This window comes from Cryptotermes secundus, unplaced genomic scaffold, assembly GCF_002891405.2.
Source record: "Cryptotermes secundus unplaced genomic scaffold, Csec_1.0 scaffold159, whole genome shotgun sequence".
Lineage (NCBI taxonomy): Eukaryota > Metazoa > Arthropoda > Insecta > Blattodea > Kalotermitidae > Cryptotermes > Cryptotermes secundus.
In genome coordinates this window covers 2,763,581-2,784,513 of record NW_019725416.1, presented here as the reverse complement: position 1 = coordinate 2,784,513, position 20,933 = coordinate 2,763,581, and the positions used below count along the sequence as shown (strand labels likewise).

Genomic DNA, 20,933 nt, shown 5'->3' with positions numbered 1-20,933 from the left:
GGTCCAACGAGAAAACACTGCCTCCAACAGTTCCTTGAATGTTGTGCACATATGTGGTTGTAGGGGATTGGTGCTTGTCACTACACAGTGATGGACATGCCTGCAATATTTCTGTAATTTCAGCACTCCCGAATTTATTGTTTTTAGAACTCATGACACAATACATTGATATTTTTATGAGAATATTTGTTTATTAATTGAATAACTGCCAATTAATCAAATAGTATATATATTAATTATTAAAATATTAATCAACTAGTTTCATCTACCAAATAATTTTCCCCAGTGTTACTAAATTTCCTGACCAGAAATTTTCTTTAGTTAGTCTGGCATTATGTCACATTTGATGGTGAAATTTGTTCCAAAGGCAAATGCCACCTCTCAACTTAAACTTGAACTGTACAAACTTAACCTTCATCCTTCCCAATTAGCCACTATAGGACTATAAAAATTATGTACACAGTGGTGTTACATTATGACCCATTTGCCACCAGATTCCTTGTATGTGTTTATGATACAACAAACTTCCATACCTGCTTGCTTAATCTTTTTCGTGAGTAGCTCATGACTCAAATTGCATCAGATTGCTATTGCTAAAATATAAACAGTTTCAGAAATGTTTGCAAATGATATGAAACAAGGATAGACTCACAAGGTACCTGCATGTTCACTGCTTATTGAATGAGGGAAAGGTCATGACATATTGATATGTGACTTCTCTATAGCTCACGCTTATAGTCATGACATGCACCAAAGAATATACAAATATGATATGTTATGCTGAAAGCTTTAAATTTGTCATTACTGAAGTGTGACTGTTGCATTACGTGATGCAAATTTCATACAAAAATTCCTCTGTTTCTGTCTTTCGTGTACTATAGCAGTAGGGCTTTTTGGGAACGTGGGAAGAGCCAATTAAAAAAAATTCATCAGGATTGTTCACTTCTTTTCTGGCAGACTATCTGGCATAAGAACTCAGATCACCAAGGACTCAAATTCAGTTAATGTTTTCTTGCTCTTTTCACAACAGTTCTGTAACTATAGGCAGATGAGAAAATCAGGTGTTATCACCAAAATTTATCCCTACCCACTAACTGACATGAGAGTACCCTAAATATGGTTGTTCATGGCCCTAATCATTGAGATTTGACATTGTTTACCTGGATCTCTGGAGTACTAGTAGACTCTGGAACAATTTCACACACGCACACACATGTAGAATTATATATTGTGGTCCTCGGGGTCATGATATATGTTGTTAGACTAGATATCAGGAGGGTTTAAATGTCAAGGCGTGTAGAATGGACCCAGTACTGGTCTGAGTGCTTGGGGTGACCAAAGTTATCCCTTCATGTCAAAAAATACAATAAAGCAGTAATGGGGACAGTAAATGTAAAATTGAATTAGTAGTCTTTGTAGCGTTTTTTTCTGAACAAGTTAAAAAGCTCAAGTACTTTAATTGATTTACCATTACTCCGCTAAGTGGATTCCTGATGTCTTGTTTGCCGGCCATATGGTTCTTGAACAGACGTGACATGTCCTCAATCTTGGCATTGGCTGCTAAGTTCTTGGCATTATCTGTTAGATTTTTCAGGATCATCTATGGAGAAGCAGAAAGGTGTGACTGAAAGAATTTCTGTTATAAAAAATAGAACTCAAAGTAGAAGTGCAATGCCAAAATTTTAAGTACAGGTTTGCATGTTCAACCGTCAATTGCCAGTTTTTATTATTCTACTTTCCAGGAAGAAATAGGGCGTTGTAACTTCTCCACAGTGTGTATTCTCCTTAATATGTCAAAGAAGGCAACAGAAAAAGAACGGTAGAGATGTATTTATAGAGAAGAAACCAGAAAGATTGAATATATTGTGCAGAAATAAGCAGTTATAAGAATTCAGAGCATAAATTTTACACTCAGAATTACTAGGTTCTTGGACTTTGTCTAACTAAGAAGCCTGGCCAATTCAAGCTCACCACCTTAAATCATAAGCTTGCTTTCTTGTGTCTCACCATGCTACACCTTCCTCCAGAAATCTTTCTTCACCCGTTCTGAATTTTTATATACTGGTTAAATCTAAGTAACGTAATTTGTAGGAAATGATTTGGCAAAAACCAGTGTAATTTCAAGTAACTGATTTGACCAAAGAAGTGTGATGTTAGCAACCGGTCTGACTGAACTAGAGTGATTTGTAAGGACTGGTTTGGCCAAACTAGTGTGAAATGACACAAGCGTGCCTCTGCATCAAGGACTCACATATACTCATAAACAATAAAGGGGATGGCTCTGATGATTCATTCATTTTATTTATTTTTCATAGATCTGTATAGTATATAACCAGGATGTGGAAATGGTCCTTAAAATACATATCAAAATAAACTTCAAAATACATATACAAAATTGTATGAGTCCCTTATTTGCAACAACAGGTTAACCTCAATTTTGCAGGTTGCAGATAGGCAAGCTTATTACATCGTAAAATCGGATATAATAATAATATTAAATAAAATTAAATTAAACTTGAGTTATATAACTTACTATAAAAACATAGTCCCAATTTCATATAATCACTTAAATTACCAATTAGGTGTCTTCCGGCGTCATACATTTATAACTAGTTCTAGGTTAAATGTTTATACAAGTTAGAGAGGTGTAACGGCCTCTTCAATTCATGTTTAAAATTGTACCATCAGCAGCCATCTTTGTTATGATTATCAATTAATAACAAACAAATCTGAGTTATTAAAATTTGATTCTAAATTTGTAGATCACATTAGTAAGATTAAATAAAATTTGAGCCATAATAATTTTAGATAGGACAACTGCATATATAAATTGAAAATACATTACAAATAATTACTGATAATTAGTGCATTCTGTTATAATTTGCATATTATGACCAGTTACAATGATACAATTTAAAAATAAAAACACTAAATTAGGTGCTTCAGAATTTGATTTTAGTGGTGACAGTGATGTGATTTAAATAGGAATCACTCTACCTATCTTTTTCTTTGTTCCATTTTGTTCTGATCTAAGTAATAACCATAACCATGACTTACTCATTCCCTAGCCTTGGTGAAATTAACCCAAGGCTCTGCTGCTTGTCTTCTGTTGATGGCCTGACAAGGGTAAGTGTATTTTCTAAATGCTAATGACATTCCCAGTATACTACAAGAACCATAAGAAATTATAAATTGAAAGTCACATATCTTTGTGTATGAAATCAAAGTCTCTTGACTGTTTTGCCTACGTTTAATTGGCACTGATTGAAAAATTTGTTATTTTTTTAAACTGGCCTTCTGCACATTAATACTAACTATAAAGTAATTGATCCAGTACCATTTCCATTTCAAATGCAAGGTGTTAAGGATGGAAAGTGGATGGAAATGGCAAGCTTAGGTACAAGAAAAGTTTTGCTTTTGGCTTTTCCTACCACAGTATTAGCTAGTTTGAGTAGCCTTTTTAATTAAAATCAATTATAAATTGAGAAGCATCACTTGTAGAAGTCTCATCGTACTAATCTAAAGGAACAGCTTGATGATTTATACATTTGGTGGAAATTTGCACTTACACTCTTATCTGTCATTGGTGGAAGAACAACGGTTTTCTCCAGAATCCTCATTACAATCTTCCACAGTTCTTTGAGCAACCTCTTGAGCACTGTCTTCTCACATGATTGAGCATACAATGAAAGGGAACCTAAAACATATAATGTAGCACTCAGAACTTTCATTCATGTATAATGCAACAAATGCAAATAGAGGTATTGACGGAGGTTACACAATTTCTCATAGGAATATATTTTGTGCATTCTATGCACGTTTAAAATAAACATCACTGGAATAATGAAAAACCACTGTGAAGAATGGCTACGTGCGTTAGTAGTATATATCAGTATAACAACTGACCATCTAAGAGATCCATTAGTGGTCGCAACACTTCATCAGCTTCTGCTGCCACAGCATTGCGCTGTGAGGGTTGATTCAAAGTCACCTGGCCCCCACCCTTAATGGACAGCAGCAGATCACCCAATTGGCGCACACTCTCTGTGATGCGTGGTTCCAGGCTATCAACACAGATACCATGCAAATAGCGGTTGTTTTATGAACAAAAGTAATGAATAAATAAGTTCATTAATTGTTAACCTTTCATGTGTCATGGAGAAGTCATAACATTGGGATTTTGTCATTTCTCTCTTTCATATGATTAACCTTTTTTTTTATTGCTAGTGGGGTGGGACTAAGTCCCTTGTACTGCGGCCACTTCTGGCCTATTGTACCAGCCTCAGATGACAGGTGAGGGTGATTGTGGAGCAATTGGTGGAATGAAGATTGGCAGGGGAAACCGAAGTACTTGGAGAAAACCTGCCCCAGCGCCACTTTGTCCACCACAAATCCTACTTGACCAGACCCGGGATTGAACCCGGGCCGCCGCGGTGGGAAGCCAGCAACTAACCTCTTGAGCTATGGCATGGTGCTATGATTAACCTTAATGTCAGATAAATGATATACATATTATAGCAGAAATTCATGATCCAGTTATTACGAAAAATAACCATTTGAAAATTATATATAACCATTGTTCATAACTGCTACCTAATCACTATTACCAGAACAGATATTTGATAAGTTCATGTACCGAGCAGGTTGGTGTAGTGTAATCCCTTATATACATAAAGTTAATAGAAGGTCCGTAGAGTGTAACAATTTATAGGTCACTTTTTATTATTATTTCTGCCTTACATGTTTCGGTTTGACACAACCATCATCAAATAATAATAAAAAGTGACCTACAAATTGTTACACTCGACGGACTTTCTATTAGCTTTGTGATTGATAGTGTAACGGACCAAAATGAAACAATTCAAAATACCTTATATACATGTTTGGGTAGTGCTTGGTTTGAATCTCAGACAAGGCACTGGCTATCCTAACTGAGGTTGCAACAGCAGCACATGGCTGGGTTACCTTATGATATAGCTTTCTCCAATCCTCTCTATCCTTCCACAAATATTCCTTCTGTATTTGTGTGCAGAATTTTCCTAGTCTGTTCTGTATATCTGTCCCATTTAGTCTTCCCATCTAGTACTTGGTCACTTCAATGGCCATTTATTCTATAGCTTAGTATCTGTTGCTCCACAATACTGTGTATTAACTACACCAAACGTTCTCATGGTGTTCCTACTTTCAAATCTTAACTCTGCCATCAGCACAACAATTATATAACTGTACAGAGCTATTGTAAAGAAATCAACCGAAGTTTTTGTCCTCATAGAGCATATTACTGCCTTGGTACAAGAATGACATTAATATGAAAGTAGTATCAAGACAAAGAACACAGATCTGTTGAATAAACAGAAAACAATAAAATTAAAATGTTAACTTTATTCACCTCTAGCAACAGAAAAAAAAAACAATTCTTGGAATTAGTGGAACCAGATAAAACTGTTTTAAGGGTTCATCCAGAATTCTGTTTATTAGCTGATGATACTAATAAATACGAGTATATTTTGTGTGAATGTCAAGTTTACCTTGTTGCAAACTGCATGGCCAAGTCATCAAGTGCAGTGTTGAGGTTTTGTTGCAACTCCTTCAAGATGTTAGCAGCATCCTCTTCCAGCTTCTCACCTCCCATTGACTCAAACATCTTCTCTAACTGCACTCTTAGCTGCTGTACATTGTTCATCAAGATACATGCCTGCAAGTGCACAAAAGAAATATAATATTCTTTGGCACAAATGTTTGTTGAATTGCATTACAATTATAGCCCAGAGTATGAAGAGAACACTTTCTGAAAGCTGCTATTTATCTTGGAACATTCATAACTCAATAGTTATTTTCATGACATGCCAAATATTATGAATGATTATTTCATTGCTATATCTACACAGAACTTTGTCTGCAAAAGAATTACAGATCATGTAACTTTCCATACCATTATTATTAATTATAAAATTGTAACAGTCAAGATCCTCATTTTTCAGAACTTAATACATAAGTATTTCTTGACATAACAACGAAAGCTCTAGTTAAGTGGCAAATACTGGATCTATCACTTTCATAAATTCTGAACATTTTAGACTATATTAATACATCCTGAATCATTGACAGACTTCCAAAAACACATACTGAATACAAGTAACATATACATATACATTACAATATTAGTAACCTGTATAAAATAGAAGTTTACATTATGACATTATTATTATATATGACAATAAGTTAAATGAGCTGGTAAATTACTATTCTAGGAAAACAATGTCCTCACTACTATGTATACTCACAATTCTTTCCTCCTTGAGATGACTTGGGAATTCCTTCTTGACAATATCTGCATAGGCAACCAAAACTTTGACTATCGTTTTGGCAAAACGTTTCATGTACCGCTTCCATATTTCAGGATCAGGACACTCAAGTTTTGAAACGACATCAAAACATTGTGTTAGTTGTGTAAATACATCTACAACAGAATTCGAAAATAGCGCATGTTCACTGCTGCGCTGGAACTGAAATACAGAGGAAAAGACAAGTTATTAGAAATAAAAGTAATGGCTTCTTTCTTAAAATACCATAATTCCAAAACTGTAACAACTCACCCCATCCTTTTTGTCTCTATTAAACGCCCCATGGAGATATTCCAGAGATACATCATCATTCTCATTAAGCCACTGCATAACGAATGGCTCAAAAAACCTGCAAGATAAAAACGGAAATCTGAAGAAACCTGCAGTTCCCTGCAGGAAAAAGATATGGTCACTTGTGATATATATGACCACAAGAGAGGTTCCTATAAGAATATTTAGATAACAGCATGATTGCCTGTTACTTTGTATTATTATAGAAACTTAATGTGAGCATGAATAACATATCAATGAATGTAATTTCATCATCTAACTGGCTGAGCACTGCATGATTTCAGTGCTAATACGTGTATTATTACCAAAGAGTTAAATCTGCCCATCAGCTCTGTAGCATCAGGGGGTTTACACCCCTTGGACAATGCAGGTTAAATGTTACTTTCAGGCCCTAACTTGTAAAAGAAAAATGATGATGATGAGAAAAACTCCTGTGAGAAAATTATGTCTTGCTTTAGAAGTGTATACATATTACAAGACTCCCTGAATAACTGTGCACATCCAGAGACACTGATATAAGCAACAAGGCTGCTTCTGGTCATGGTAGAACATGTGAAATAATAAGTTACAATTTACTCACGCTGGGTATTCAGGTACAGATCCTTTGTAGGGAGGCACATCCTTGACATAATTTGTGTGCAGCCACTTGACCTTGAAGTGAAGGTTCATGTAGGCTGAGGATTTGCAGAGACGGTGCTGCTCATGCTCCTCCAGTGCATATTTCACATCCACTGCAAACAGACCCCACATTGTGGCTGCGGATAACTGGAAATTAAAGACACAATTCTTATATTGAAAATAATATACAAAATTTTTGATATGAAATAACTGTAAAACTGAAACTCCTTCATGACGAAAAGATATTATATTTCTGCACCAGTTTTACAATGTAACTGCCCTTTTAAACTTCCACATTAAAACAAACAGTACTAGCAAATCCATAAATCAATGGTTTCAGAATTGCTACATTCCAAGAGCATCATAAAAATAAATAATCAGGAAGTGTATTTTTCATTTCACTATCACATCCGCAACAGCTCTCCGGTTCATCTAGAACAGGTGTGATTTGTATAAACTAGCTAAAGAAACAGATGAAGGCTAATATCTCTTGTCAACACTGTTAAGAAATCCTTTACTGATAATGTCAGTATTATGTTGTAATGTTGTCTAATGACTTGAAAAATTTTAAAATTCAGTTGACAACATTTTTATTGCAAAACTCTTTTTATACATGTGATGAATTCTTTAGTAACAAATATGCTTAGAAATAAGGATAATAGCATAAACAATTTTAATATTGCATAATTTTATGTATAGTGATGTAAGACTGTTTTTTTATATAAATTTAACACATGTTTTTTTAATCTATTTTAATGATCATAAACTGTACATATATATTTATATTTGTATTGTACTATATTAATTATGTGACTGGTTCTATATCTATGTATATGGATTTATGGAATATACAATAAATGAATGAATTATTTTAGTAATGTTGCTTTATTAATGTGATGCGTAGATTCAACACTGGACTCTCTTCAAACAGGACCTTAATTATTGAGGTAGTGCTTATAAGTTATCCTGGAACAGATATGATGTTATTAGCTAAATATGCATGAGTCAACTATCATGTACTGTAGAACTCAGACTTCACTGTTTATTTACACACTGCAATTTCATTCAGAGTATGATTATATCTCTTTGGATGTAATACAATACAGCCCATTGAAAATCAACAGGCCATATGGTGTTTTACCCCACAAGACAGAAATCATCTTAATCATTGCTCAAGAACCTAAAATCCTACATAATTCAGAACAGCTTTCATGCTTTTATAGTAAGGAGTCTCTCTCTGGAATAATACATATGCGGTTTTCTCCATATGAAATGCAGTGTCTTGTTGTGGAGTTTGTACCATCACCACACAGTTACTGTTGCACATACATTTTATTGTTGACTGCAATATGCCATGGGCTGATAATTTCTCTGACTGCAGCAGCATACTAATGGTAGCTAGATAGACCTCTTACAGTTTGAAGGCCATGGTGTAAGTGTATGTTATTCTAAATTGTGTTCTGTCAGTCATTCTATATTTCATGTCAATTTACTCATCTCAAGTGAGTTCCCAACTTTTGCATTTTATTTTAAATATACTGTTTCACTAGATTATCCTTGTTCTTTGACCTTAGCCTTACAATATACTAACCACACTGCTGAATAGTAATCAGGCCAAGATTAATGGTCACAACTCTAAACACAAGGGCTCACTGTATATGTTATGGTCTCAATATTGTTTATATTTTTTATTTGTTAATTACACACACATTTGGTTCTATTATAACAATGTCACGGAATTATTCACAACATTGAACTCGTTAACTGGGGATGATCCAAAGTGGTGGCCAAAAGGTCCGAGGGAAGGGCAAATGGGTGGAGATAAAGGTTTCTTGCCCTCATTCTGCTCAGCCACTCCTGGACTTACATACTGACTTCAACGGGTAAGACTTTTAGTTTAGTTTACATTGTTATATCAGAGAAATAAAATATCTCATACATTAAATCCTGCAGCATGGAATATGCAAGGTAATAGAAATATTAACACAGGAAATTCATAAATCAGGTCATACCTGCCCAATGTTGAGCTCCTGAGGAAACTGGTTAAGGACAGGTGCATAACTATTTCGGTCTTCTTCGATGACCGATACAATGAGTGCAATTAGTTTGTGCCAGAAATCAAGACTATCTAGCCGAGGCCCATGATCCTCTTGGTCTCTCTTTGCTTCATTTGGATCCACCTGTAAAATTTGTATGTGTGTATTATTAAACCAGGTCCCATCTTTTGTTTAAGTCTTCAGAGCACCGGGACAGGGATGGATCTGAATTGGAGAGGGATGAGATGATAGTAGTTGTATCTTTCTATTTTGGATATTTTTGGAATGTAGAAGAGGTTGATAAGTCAGTGCAGGCAGACACAGTTTACATATTCAACAACATTAACATGAATGAGCATAATAATATTTCTAACATCATGTAGTCAAGCAAATGAGAGCTGTTAAATTCAACTCCACTGGTCTTCTCCATCTGCTTTCTGAATATAATGCATGTACCAAGGGCAGACAGTTATTATTCCATATATCTTGCATAATTCACTAAAATTTTCTCAGGAAATCAGCAGCATTAATACTGAGCTGGAGACCAGTGTTTCAGAAATGGGCTGTCAGGACTGAAGAAAGCAAAATTTTAAAATATTATATCCCATTTACTCATCTGAGAAATGTATAACTATGAAATGAGATATACATGAGCTATCACAACTGATTAATGTGTTAATGAAGCCTCAACAGTAAGAGGTTTTTCAGGTTAAGAGAACAGATTGCATTTTAATGCATTAGAAAACAGTGCATTGTGTACTGGTCAGTTCTGAAGCTCAAATGCTTCTTTAACTGGATAACTAATACTAATCTCCACGATGCTTTATAATAAGTAAAAACATAGTATTTTATTTTTAAAAGTACTATATAAAGCAAGGGCATAATTTATCACTGCTTCATCTGTCTCAAATTGAAGATCTGTCACTGTAAGAGTTTTTATTCTACTTATATTCAATTGTGACCAACTCCATGTTCATTGTTTTGTAAGAAATAGTTTCATCATCCTGCATTAAATATTTGTTTTCAAAATGTGCAGTTCAATGGGGCACACAGTAACGTAGTTTGTTGAGGTACTATGCTACAAGCAGGAAGGTTGTGGGTTTCATTTCCACTGAGGTTGATTTTTTCAATTTACCTAATCTTTCCAGCCACACTATGGCCCTGGATTCGGCTCAGCCTCTCACAGAAATGAGTACCAGGAATGTTTCTGGGGGATAAAGGGCGACCGGTGCATAAGGTTGACAATCTTACCACCATCTATGAGCCGACTATCTAAATAAAATGTGGGAGCCTCAATGTCTCACCATTCTATTGACCTTCAAGGCCTGTTAAAAGGATAGATTTACTCTTTTTTTAATACTGTACAGCTTAAGAAAGAAGACCACTAGTACTTTATTCATTATGTATAGGCAATATGAATAAGTACTGGCTAACAATGAAGAGCTAAAGATTAACACATTTGTTTGTTATAAAGGAAGAGTTCATCATAGTCTTAATTATTCACTTTAACTGAAACAAGGTATTTCTGGAACTACAGAATGTTGCTCTGTTTTGCACATTAGCTACACTTTCCTTTTGATATTAATAATTTGAAGATCTGTCTTTCATAATTCTTTCTGACAAATTTGTCCTTCAAGTGTACACATTATATATTTATAAGCTTGTTTAAATCACATGTAATATGGAAATCATTAGCTTTGTGTGCTCCAACTCAATAATAAAAAATATTTTTGCAGATATAAAAATTATTACTAAATTATTACTTTTACTGACACTCAGGTTCACTATGAAACAGACCTGGAATTCCCTGTTGTAGAGCTCATAGCAGTTCTCAAACAGGAATTGGTAGGTGGATCGAAGGCATGCTTTGACGCAGTCTTTCACCACTGTGCTGGCCCGGGGAGGACTTGACAGTTCTTGCACTTTCATCCGAAAGAAAGTAATGCTGGTAAGCAGATCCACTGTGGATTTGAGGTCCATGAGCTTCTCCTCACTTGATGCAGGGAAGTTGTTGCGATACATTGATAGGTCAATACGAAGAGAATTGTGCAGTTGATCCAACAACTTTACAAACTTTTCTTTCTGTAAATAAATTCAAACAGCGATTTTCTTTTAAAATGGAAAAATTGTAATCATAGTTGGAGGTTCAAATATGGTCCTTCGTGGTATTTCTCATGCTCAGTGCCAGGAATTCCAACCTGTGAGTCACACTATATATATATTTTCAATATACCGATGCAAGTATCTGCCTCACAATGATGAGATCTATCAAGCATAAGGACATGAATAAGAACGTGACTTGTAAGTAAAAAAAAAAATGTATTTAAAATAAATGTTGCCATACTAAGTGCTTAAAAATGAGACACTGCAGATCTGCTACATCACACTGAATTTCCATACAATACTGGGGGAATTACTGGACTAATAAGACATTCAGTGTAACAAATTTAATAAGACAGATTAAATTTGTTGTATAGCCTTATATCACTCAGCCCCTTGGGGGCATAACAATGAAAGGAAATTAACTTTACACTTGTTGTAGATCTTAAAATATGGTATACAGCTATAAATTATAACATTTTTATTAAAGAATTTCTCTTGAAAGTTTTAACAGTAAAATTATAGTCTCCTAAGACTTCCTTGTAAACAACACATAAATACATTTTTTGTGTGATGCTGGGCCCTATATATCATGGTTTATTAAAAACATCTGATTTTCCTATTGGTTATGTGTGGTATCACTGTGGAGTGGTCTTACATCCTCCCCATAGCAGAGTGGCTTGATCACTGTTTGCCATAATGTTTTTTTGTTTTTTGGGGGGGCAGAGGGTTGAGGTGGTTTAGTCAATAATCTAGATTATATAAATTTTAATTTTGGGATGACTGGTGAAAAATTGACTGGAAAGAATTTACAAGGAAATGGCCATGACTTAAGCAAAGTAATGCTACTGTGTAAGATACGCACCTCTCAAAATAAAAGCTGAAAATATTACTGATACACCAACATGCTTAGTCCAAACAGATGTCCATAACCTTTTTGTAGCTGTATGAAATATTTGGAGGATCTTCCAGAAAAGATGTATGATACTACAAGCTGTATTTGTTTAGTTTAGAGTTATTCTGGACTATACCTAGTTGTATCAGAGTGGAAATGGTTGGTGACATATTACATGATTAATTGCTGATGAAAGTGCCAGTAAAACTGGTACACTGAAGGGAAAAAGGGACAAGTAAGAAAGAAAATCTTGGAAAATGAGTTTAACAAATTCCGGGTTTTCAAGGATGTAACCTGTGAATGAGTGGACTGGAATAATTTCTAGTGTATACAGTGACAGAGTTTAATTAAGACTGTGAATTAAGTAATGCATTTTATATGTGACATTAACATTTCAGTAGGCAAAATTTATTTTCATTACAGGCACTTTCACATGCAGATAATTATAAACCTATGTATAAATGTAGAAGAAGAACGTCACAGATATATATTAATAAATTCTTACCCCAAAGTTTGAAGCTGCAAATCGATCACTGGCAGATACAGCTGATGAAGCTGTGGTGTGCGCATAATAAGCATTAATGTTGGCAAGAAGCGTGCTCATGACTGCGGGCACAGAAGGACACAGGTACTTTGTTGATAAACAGTGGAAGTGCCTGCAAAAGTATAAATGAATTCATATTAGAGAATTTTTTCATTAAAACGAAGGAAACAACATACTTTCTCCACTGATTTTCTTCTTTACAGGCATGAAATACAGTCACACATACATCTGCATTAATGATTCATTGCTCAGTCTAGTTCTATTACTGAAACACTTGACTGCAATAGAGAAATTTACTAGATTAGTGAGGGAACATTATTGACATATTAACATATTTAACTTAGGCAGAAGACTAAGAACCAGTTACCATACCCAACTGGCAATTTATCTATTTTGGGTTATGAATATATGTATATAACTGGATTCATAATGGTACAGAATAATAAATGAAGTAAATATATATGCATAGATTATTTTATTTTTAACAATGTGTATTTTACATGTATACTAACTTACCCTAACCTAACACTCATACAATGAATAACAATAATTCATGTAACAATTCATAAGAGCTTTGTGTAGGACAGAACTATGTTTATACTTATTACTTTTATTTGCCCAGATAATTTATATTTTGATAATCAATACTTTACTATATTAACTCACACATTAAGAGAGATGATACTCATTATAAATAACCACAACATAAATTTAACAAATGAAAGCAAAATGAAGAACACAGAGAAAATCTGTAGCAAAGAAGCATTTTTCATCATAAATCCCATATGAAACACCTAAATTCTAAACAAGAGTTAGCTTGCTGTGCGTTCTGTGAGCAAGTAATATGAATACTGGAAGATAATTATACTTAACATCTGTTGGTCCAGGAAATTTGTTCATTTACATTACCATTTTTAACTAATATATCTTGAAGCTGATAAGGTGGTGTATTCAATGCTCAAATTAATATGGTATGAATATACACTTCACTTGTTAACTTCTATACGAAGCACCCTCCTCCAGGGCTGGAAAAGGGCACGGAAATGGACGGACATCATCTACTTAAGTTCTTCCTACTGTGGCGGCCCGGGTTTGATCCCGGGTCTGGTCAAATGGGACTTATGGTGGACAAAGTGGTGCTGGGACAGGTTTTCTCCAAGTACTTCGGTTTCCCCTGCCAATCTTCATTCCACCAACTGCTCCACAATCACCCTCACCTATCATCTGTGGCTGGTACAATAGGCCAGAAGTGGCTGCAGTACAAAGGACTTAGTCCCACCTCACTAGCAATAAAAAAAATCTACTTAAGTTCAAAAAATTTTCTTTAACAAAGCGTTTTCCAGAGATCATAACTATTATTCCCAATGATAATACATTTACAATAGATTTTCCAAACCCATATTTATAACATACACCTGTCACTCTCCTGGGCTCTCCTACTGATTCAGACTCTCCACTTAGTTCAGGAAAGTCATTTCCACTGCTACTTTGCTCTATAAATCTTGAATGTTTAGTAAGAATGAAACTAGACAGAACATCTGACAGAGTTCCAGAAGTTCACTGAACTTGTCTGTTACTGTTTAGGCACAGTAAGAGTTGATCTAGAATACTATCAAAATTGTCATTTAAAAATCTGCTACCTGAACTTTCACAGATTGTAACTAGTATAGTAACTATGTGTTCTGTCTGTCTGTCTCTCCCTCCCTCCCTCCCTCCCTCCCTCCCTCTTACTTCTTCCCACAACCAGAACAATGAAATTGACACTCATGGCATCATTTATTTTCATTTATTTTGTGATGGCGTTTTATATAGAATTGTGAATATACAGAATACACTCATAAATATTCTACATGAATTTCAATGTTTACACAATGTGGAATACATGATGAACATGAACATGAGCACCCTAATAAGAAACATTTTTTAAATGAAAGGGATTTTAAAACAAATTTAAATTTGTGCAATTTGAACTTTCCATGGCAGTGACCATAACAGCTATTTGTGCCCAAATTAATGTAGGCCACAATGAAATTACCTGTGGTCAAGGTTAAAAACATTTTTCTGTTACACTACACAACACAGAGAAAAATGCAAAATTCCACTATCTGTACAATTATGGTTGTATGTCTCACCATAAAACATGAACCGAGGTGTAGCCTGATTTGTACTCCAACATATGGATTGCAATTATGTATCATGTGCTGGTCCATGTTTCAAGACTGTATATACATGTATAAGATTACCTACCACATTTGTTTCTCCATTAATTTTGGAATTAGTTAAGGAAAATATTTTTATTATGTTTAAAAATACAGGGTATGCATGATATTCTTATAACATGCTGGAAAAGCTCAATTTGGAAGCTGTGAGTTACAAAAATAAGCTTCACCTTGAATGGACTATAAATGATTTATATACACACTTCAGGTGCAACTTACCATAAGAAGCAGAGTTCATTTCATTTAAAAGAAAACCACATTTCCAGATCTAGTGTTACTGCTGCTGTTGCTGCTGCTGCTGCTGCTGATTATGTTACACAAATATATTTGGTCATGCTACATGGTTAAGAAATATGTTCTTAACATCTACAACATTTCATAAATTACATTTGCAGCATTTGCATTTAGTGGAACTGTCCTACTAAAAACTGACTTGAAATTCAGGAATACATGGGTCAGACCGAAATTGTTAACTGCTCGGCTAGCTTTGAATGATACTCACGTCATGGCCTGGTAGATGGATTCAATGCCATATCTCATTGCAAACTCATCAACTATCTCCTCAGCTGCATCATCAAAATAAACCTTCCAGGCATCATCACCTTTGGCCTGTGGCAAGTTTACAATTCCACCTTTTTCCTCACACAGAGAATGGAATAGATTTTCATGCAGACATGTATACTGTACATGATATGGTGCAACCTGTCAGACACAGACATGTCAAATTAATGTGAAGAATAGTTCAAGAATAAACTTTTGAATAAAATACATCACGGAGTCCTTAAAAATATGCAAAAGATACTGCTGTTGCATTTTTACAACAAAATGCAAGAAAATACCGCTTTTAAACTGTAGATTATTCAACAATCCACACCATATATTAGGAATTCCATGTATTCCACAGCATTTCAAAAATAAAATGTTGTTACTGGTCTAAGTATGAAACTTAATCCATTCAGAAAACTGTTTCATTTTTGTATATGCATATAATGAAAGGACATTTGTTTGTATTTAAGCTCAATCCTCTGCCTCTTCCTCTTGAAATCCCACCTGACGGGTGAATTTAAATCTTGTAATAATCTACATTTAAATGTATTCAATTACTGCACACACTTAACAGTTACTTTAATGTGACCAGCTGGTATAATTAGGCCAAATTTCTGCTTAAATCATCACTGACTAGTAATAAGTTGTACAGGACATCGTATCTCTGTAGAAACGACCATCTGTCCTTTCATAAAGATAGAAAAATCTAAGTTTATGATGAGGAAATATATCCCAACAGGATATGATGATATCTGCTAGGGCTGACCATAAAATTGAAACGGTTTTTGGAAACAGATAAAGGAATGAATTCTTGCACATTTATGTGGGTCCCAAAAAAATTGTTTCCAGGATGAGGTGTTCCAAGTAACATCAGTAAATGACATTTTTCTTTGAAAGTAGCATTGCACAACATGCAAAAATACCACTTTATTCACAACAAATGTTCAAGTGAGAAGTGCAGTAACTATGTAGAAACAATGGAGACACTCAAAGTTCATATGGTATGTAGCAGTGACATTCACTCATAGCAAATGTGATTAATTGCAATTATTTTCTCTCAATAAAAGAGAATAAAGGAACACATACTACTAATAACTGCCAGTGATAACTTGAATTATTAGTATTTATCCCTTGGTCCCTTGTTGCATTATGTTAATTCTACTCAGATCATAATATTATCATGTGAATGAGTGACTATAGGTGCGGTTTGGATTGGTAAATGGATTTATTGAACTCATCCAGAACATAACTAGAATTAACTATAGTGCTATCACTAATTCACACACTCTACGGTTCACTACAGCAAGCACTAAGCTTTCCCAGTCTGCTGTATCTTCACCGACTGTTGCCCGGTAATGGCTTCCAATGTTGTAGCTTCCTCAGCTAACATGTTCACGCCTTTACTGGCCGGCGATTTTTCTCACACCTAACTAAACTCTAGATTTGTCCTGCTTATAACAACTCAGAAAAGACCGCAGAGAAAACACTCCTTCGAACAATTCTTCTATTGTTGCATCAATGTTGTAGCTTCCTCAGCTAACATGTTCACGCCTTTACTGGCCGGCGATTTTTCTCACACCTAACTAAACTCTAGATTTGTCCTGCTTATAATAACTCAGAAAAGACTGCAGAGAAAACACTCCTTCGAACAATTCTTCTATTGTTGCATCATACAGCTGTTGCATGGGCCACAAAAAGAACACCACTTCCCAGTTAGTCTCTTGGTGCATGTTAGGAATCTGTTGCACAGCAATGGGCGTTGTTTACAGATCGTTACTTAGCAGCGGGTCTACATGCTACAATATAATAAATGTTAATATTCTCAGTGCTTTCTAGCTCAAACTTGTTTGTCTCGATTATTTTGGGTCTGATTACGTCATTACAATATAAGTAGCATTAAAGATCTGTTTATCAGACTCTGAAAGTTACAGTATCTAAAATGTGTGTGTATTCTTCATTTTTAAGGCACTCACTTTCTTGTTTTACCAGAAACTGATTTTTGTTCAGCAAAGAAAGTTCACAATTTCACCAGTCATAGAGTATTATTTTGTATTATGTTATATCTAATATCTAATCTAGTAAGTGAGTGTTCTTGAAATTCCATTATTGTTTTAATTGAGCTAATTCAAAACTTAGTGTATTAAATAAACAGTATATTCCTCTGTTTAAGCTTGGAGAGAAGCAGCTACATGCTTAGTCTAAACACGAAGGCAAAACTGTGCATGGGAATCTTACCTTTTCCTCACCCTTGATCTCAACACTAATGTGAAGGCGGATAGCTCCCGACACAGCGGACTTGTCAGTTCGCTTTTCCAAATTATACCACACATCCATTTCACCTGACAACGTTCGGACCTGTGGACATAAAACTGTGTGATCAGATTTGTAACACAGGCGAAGCTTGACACATACAGGTATCCATGTTCTGTGAACAAACACGCTGTGTTGGTTGCTTTGCAGGTGATTTAATGACAATATTATTAAGCATGTAATGAGATAGAAGTGGTAAGTTTTGTCGGAGAAGCAGTTGTGACCTGTTTCTAGTTACTATCTCATTATCAGTCTAGAATGACAGTAAAATCACCAAATATCCCAGTCATAACAGCTAGTAACATTCATACCAGATACCTCCAAAATATGAATGAAGCCATACTACCATCTGGCCTCAATTTTCCAATGCCCTATATGCCATTATGAAACTGAAGCAGTCCATTTAACACTCTGATGCAGTGGTGTGCCATGCATGGAAGCAAGGGAAGCATTGCTTCTGTATTTAAGAAATGAAAAAAAAAAGAAGTCATATATAAATAATTCAATTTGAATAATAAGGATGTGAATATTGTCACCTTAACATTTTAGCGTGTGTTCCTGTTCAAGGCCACATGCCTACTCCTCCCCCCTTCATCTGCTCGGTGGGATGGAACAAGTTTCCTTTCATTAGTCTTCATATGAATTCATCTCACCCAAAGTTGTAAAAGGAAGCATGTTTTTTGGTTTACTGGCTCTAGGCGCGTGATATGGAAGTGAAAGATTGTGTTATTTTGATGGTTATGTGAAAACTAACTGTTTATGTATGATTTCAGTTTTGTTGGGTGTTGTAGATAACATTCAGGTTTATTAAAGGCACAAGAGATCACTGCGGTCACAGTGCAAGGGCCAAGAAGGCTCAACCCTTATACATTCATTCAAGTTTTTTAAAATATTGTTAAGTGCATATTTAGATGGCGTAAGATTGTATTTGTGATCATATTTTGATGCATCAGAAAGAAGCTATCCACGATTAAGGGAAGCAAGTTTGATATTGTGGTACAAGTGGCAGGGGAGTGATTAGACTACATGCACAGGCCACAGCTAAAATTAATGCTGGCAGACAAAGTAACTGTGACTGTGCAATCAGAAGCCTTTTAAAATGGGGGTTTAATAACAGGGACTTTTCTGAAAAGAAAATAATTATAGAAAGAGGACGACCAACATGCAGGTTGCCAGAACTTAAAGCAGAAACCAAATTATGTGTGAGGAAATTTAATTTGGAATAGTATTCTAAAACAGAGTGGCTATCCTGTTGTCGTAATATAGTGTAACTGTCCAGTTTATGGGAAGGTCAATTGATGTTTTGTGTATGGTTAGGGTTTTGTGAAATTCCTCACTTTCGCCTCACAATTTGGAATTTTCCCCCTTGAGACATGCAGCAAGTGGCTTGGGTCAAGCTTGAAGCCAGCTGCCCTTTCGTAAACCAGTCAATTTAATGAGTAAAACAAGGCCGAGTCCTTTAGAAATTCTAAACTTGACAGGGGAAGTCATAAATTTAGCAGCGTCGTTTCCTGCTACCCCAAAATCTCAGTTTGACAGCCATGCAGCAGGTGGCAAAGTTCACCCCTAAACTGTACACTAGTGGATATTCGCTTTCCTAATTGGAGGAGAATGATAAGCAACCTCCCAGTCTGCCCGGTCCAGCCAATCATCGTCTGAAGTGGGAGGTCCTTTGCCCGAATTTTGGGGTAACCAGGGCAAGTATTTACCATTCAGAGGGTGCTTGGCAAAGAGACTTTGAAAGTTACGTTCACCGGGGGTACATGTGTTCGGATCCCCGTAAACACGCCCTGTGGTAACTATTAAGTGTGCGTCCCCAGAACAGTAAGTAAGCCTACATCCACGAATCTGTGAAGTGTACCCCTACGGTGCTGTTCTATTTAATTAGTGCAAATTTAATAAAGACTCCATACACTTAATTGGTGTTGTGGTGATTTCCCTACGCCTAAAGCCCCACTAATCACCCAAGTCGTGGCCAGTCAACACGCCCTGAGAGGAGTCGAATTGCTCTACCGGGGCTAGCAGAACCAAAGAAAAACGGTTACAATAGGAAAATTGTTTTGTTGGCCATGCCTATTGTTTCTCAATGAAAAAACTGTATGGAACAAGACTGGTTTTGGTGATATCAACAACCTTCATAAAGCATTCAAATGACACGAGAACTCTCAGACTCACATTATTTCAACAGTGCAACTTGTTATGTTCAGGAAATCTCAAACTGACTGTCAACTAGACAATCAAAAGCGCCTGACAATACTACAGCATAATGAAAATGTGAAAGAACATAGAGAAATAATGAAATGCTTGATTGATATCATCTGCCATTTAGGAAAGAGGCTACTTTCCCTCCATGGTCATGACAAAAGCATGGATTCTATTGACCGAGGTAATTATGTGGAATTAGTTCTCTTGTTGAGGAAATATGATCATAAACTTAATGTTCATCTTGAGAACAATACAGTATTTACAGGTTTATCGAAGAGAATACAAAACGAAGAACAGATTTGGTCTTCAAATAAATTTGGGTGAGTTGATTGTTATCAGTTCGTTTATTATATACCACTGCTTCCCTTACCAAATATAGTACTGCACACCACTGTTCTGATGCTATGTAAAACAAAAACTAAGGAAAAAATCAGTCAAAATTCTCTTTAACCAAAGAACCGAATAAAAACAATGTTACATCTCTTAAGCACTACTTTTCCATTTAGTGACATAATGAAATACTGAGCTAAAGTATTGCATACACATGCAAAGTTGCTTCTTATTTTCCTGAAAAGAGATGTTTAGTGATTTAATCCTGTTTTCTGTAATACCACAGAACTCACCTCAATTATTGTTTGTCCAAGGAAGTCGTCCGATTCACGAGTCAACTTCTGCCTGAGTTTGGACTTGAGGTCATTGTCTTCATCCCATACTCTCACCTTGATTCGGTCTGAGGAGTTATGACACTCACTGGAAATGGAAACAAAAAATAATTAAATTAAATTAATTTAAGTAGTAACCCAGAATTTAAAATCATTTCAGAAC

The 20,933-nt window shown here is 35.4% G+C and overlaps 1 protein-coding gene across 9 annotated transcripts in view; it reads right to left on the bottom strand.

Annotated features, from left to right (window-relative positions):
- Positions 1-20,933, bottom strand: part of LOC111863312 (protein unc-13 homolog B) — a 777,834-nt gene that overhangs the window by 11,121 nt on the left and 745,780 nt on the right. For all 9 annotated transcript variants that reach the window (XM_033751004.1, XM_023849510.2, XM_023849514.2 and 6 more), the window contains 13 exons: positions 20,732-20,858; positions 17,829-17,948; positions 15,550-15,749; positions 12,790-12,940; positions 11,087-11,371; positions 9,266-9,433; positions 7,216-7,400; positions 6,597-6,693; positions 6,285-6,506; positions 5,529-5,695; positions 3,907-4,064; positions 3,570-3,697; positions 1,469-1,600 (listed from right to left, as the gene is read on the bottom strand). In XM_033751004.1, coding sequence (XP_033606895.1) covers positions 1,469-1,600; positions 3,570-3,697; positions 3,907-4,064; positions 5,529-5,695; positions 6,285-6,506; positions 6,597-6,693; positions 7,216-7,400; positions 9,266-9,433; positions 11,087-11,371; positions 12,790-12,940; positions 15,550-15,749; positions 17,829-17,948; positions 20,732-20,858 — 2,140 coding nt within the window. The remainder of the gene's footprint in view (positions 1-1,468; positions 1,601-3,569; positions 3,698-3,906; positions 4,065-5,528; positions 5,696-6,284; positions 6,507-6,596; positions 6,694-7,215; positions 7,401-9,265; positions 9,434-11,086; positions 11,372-12,789; positions 12,941-15,549; positions 15,750-17,828; positions 17,949-20,731; positions 20,859-20,933) is intronic.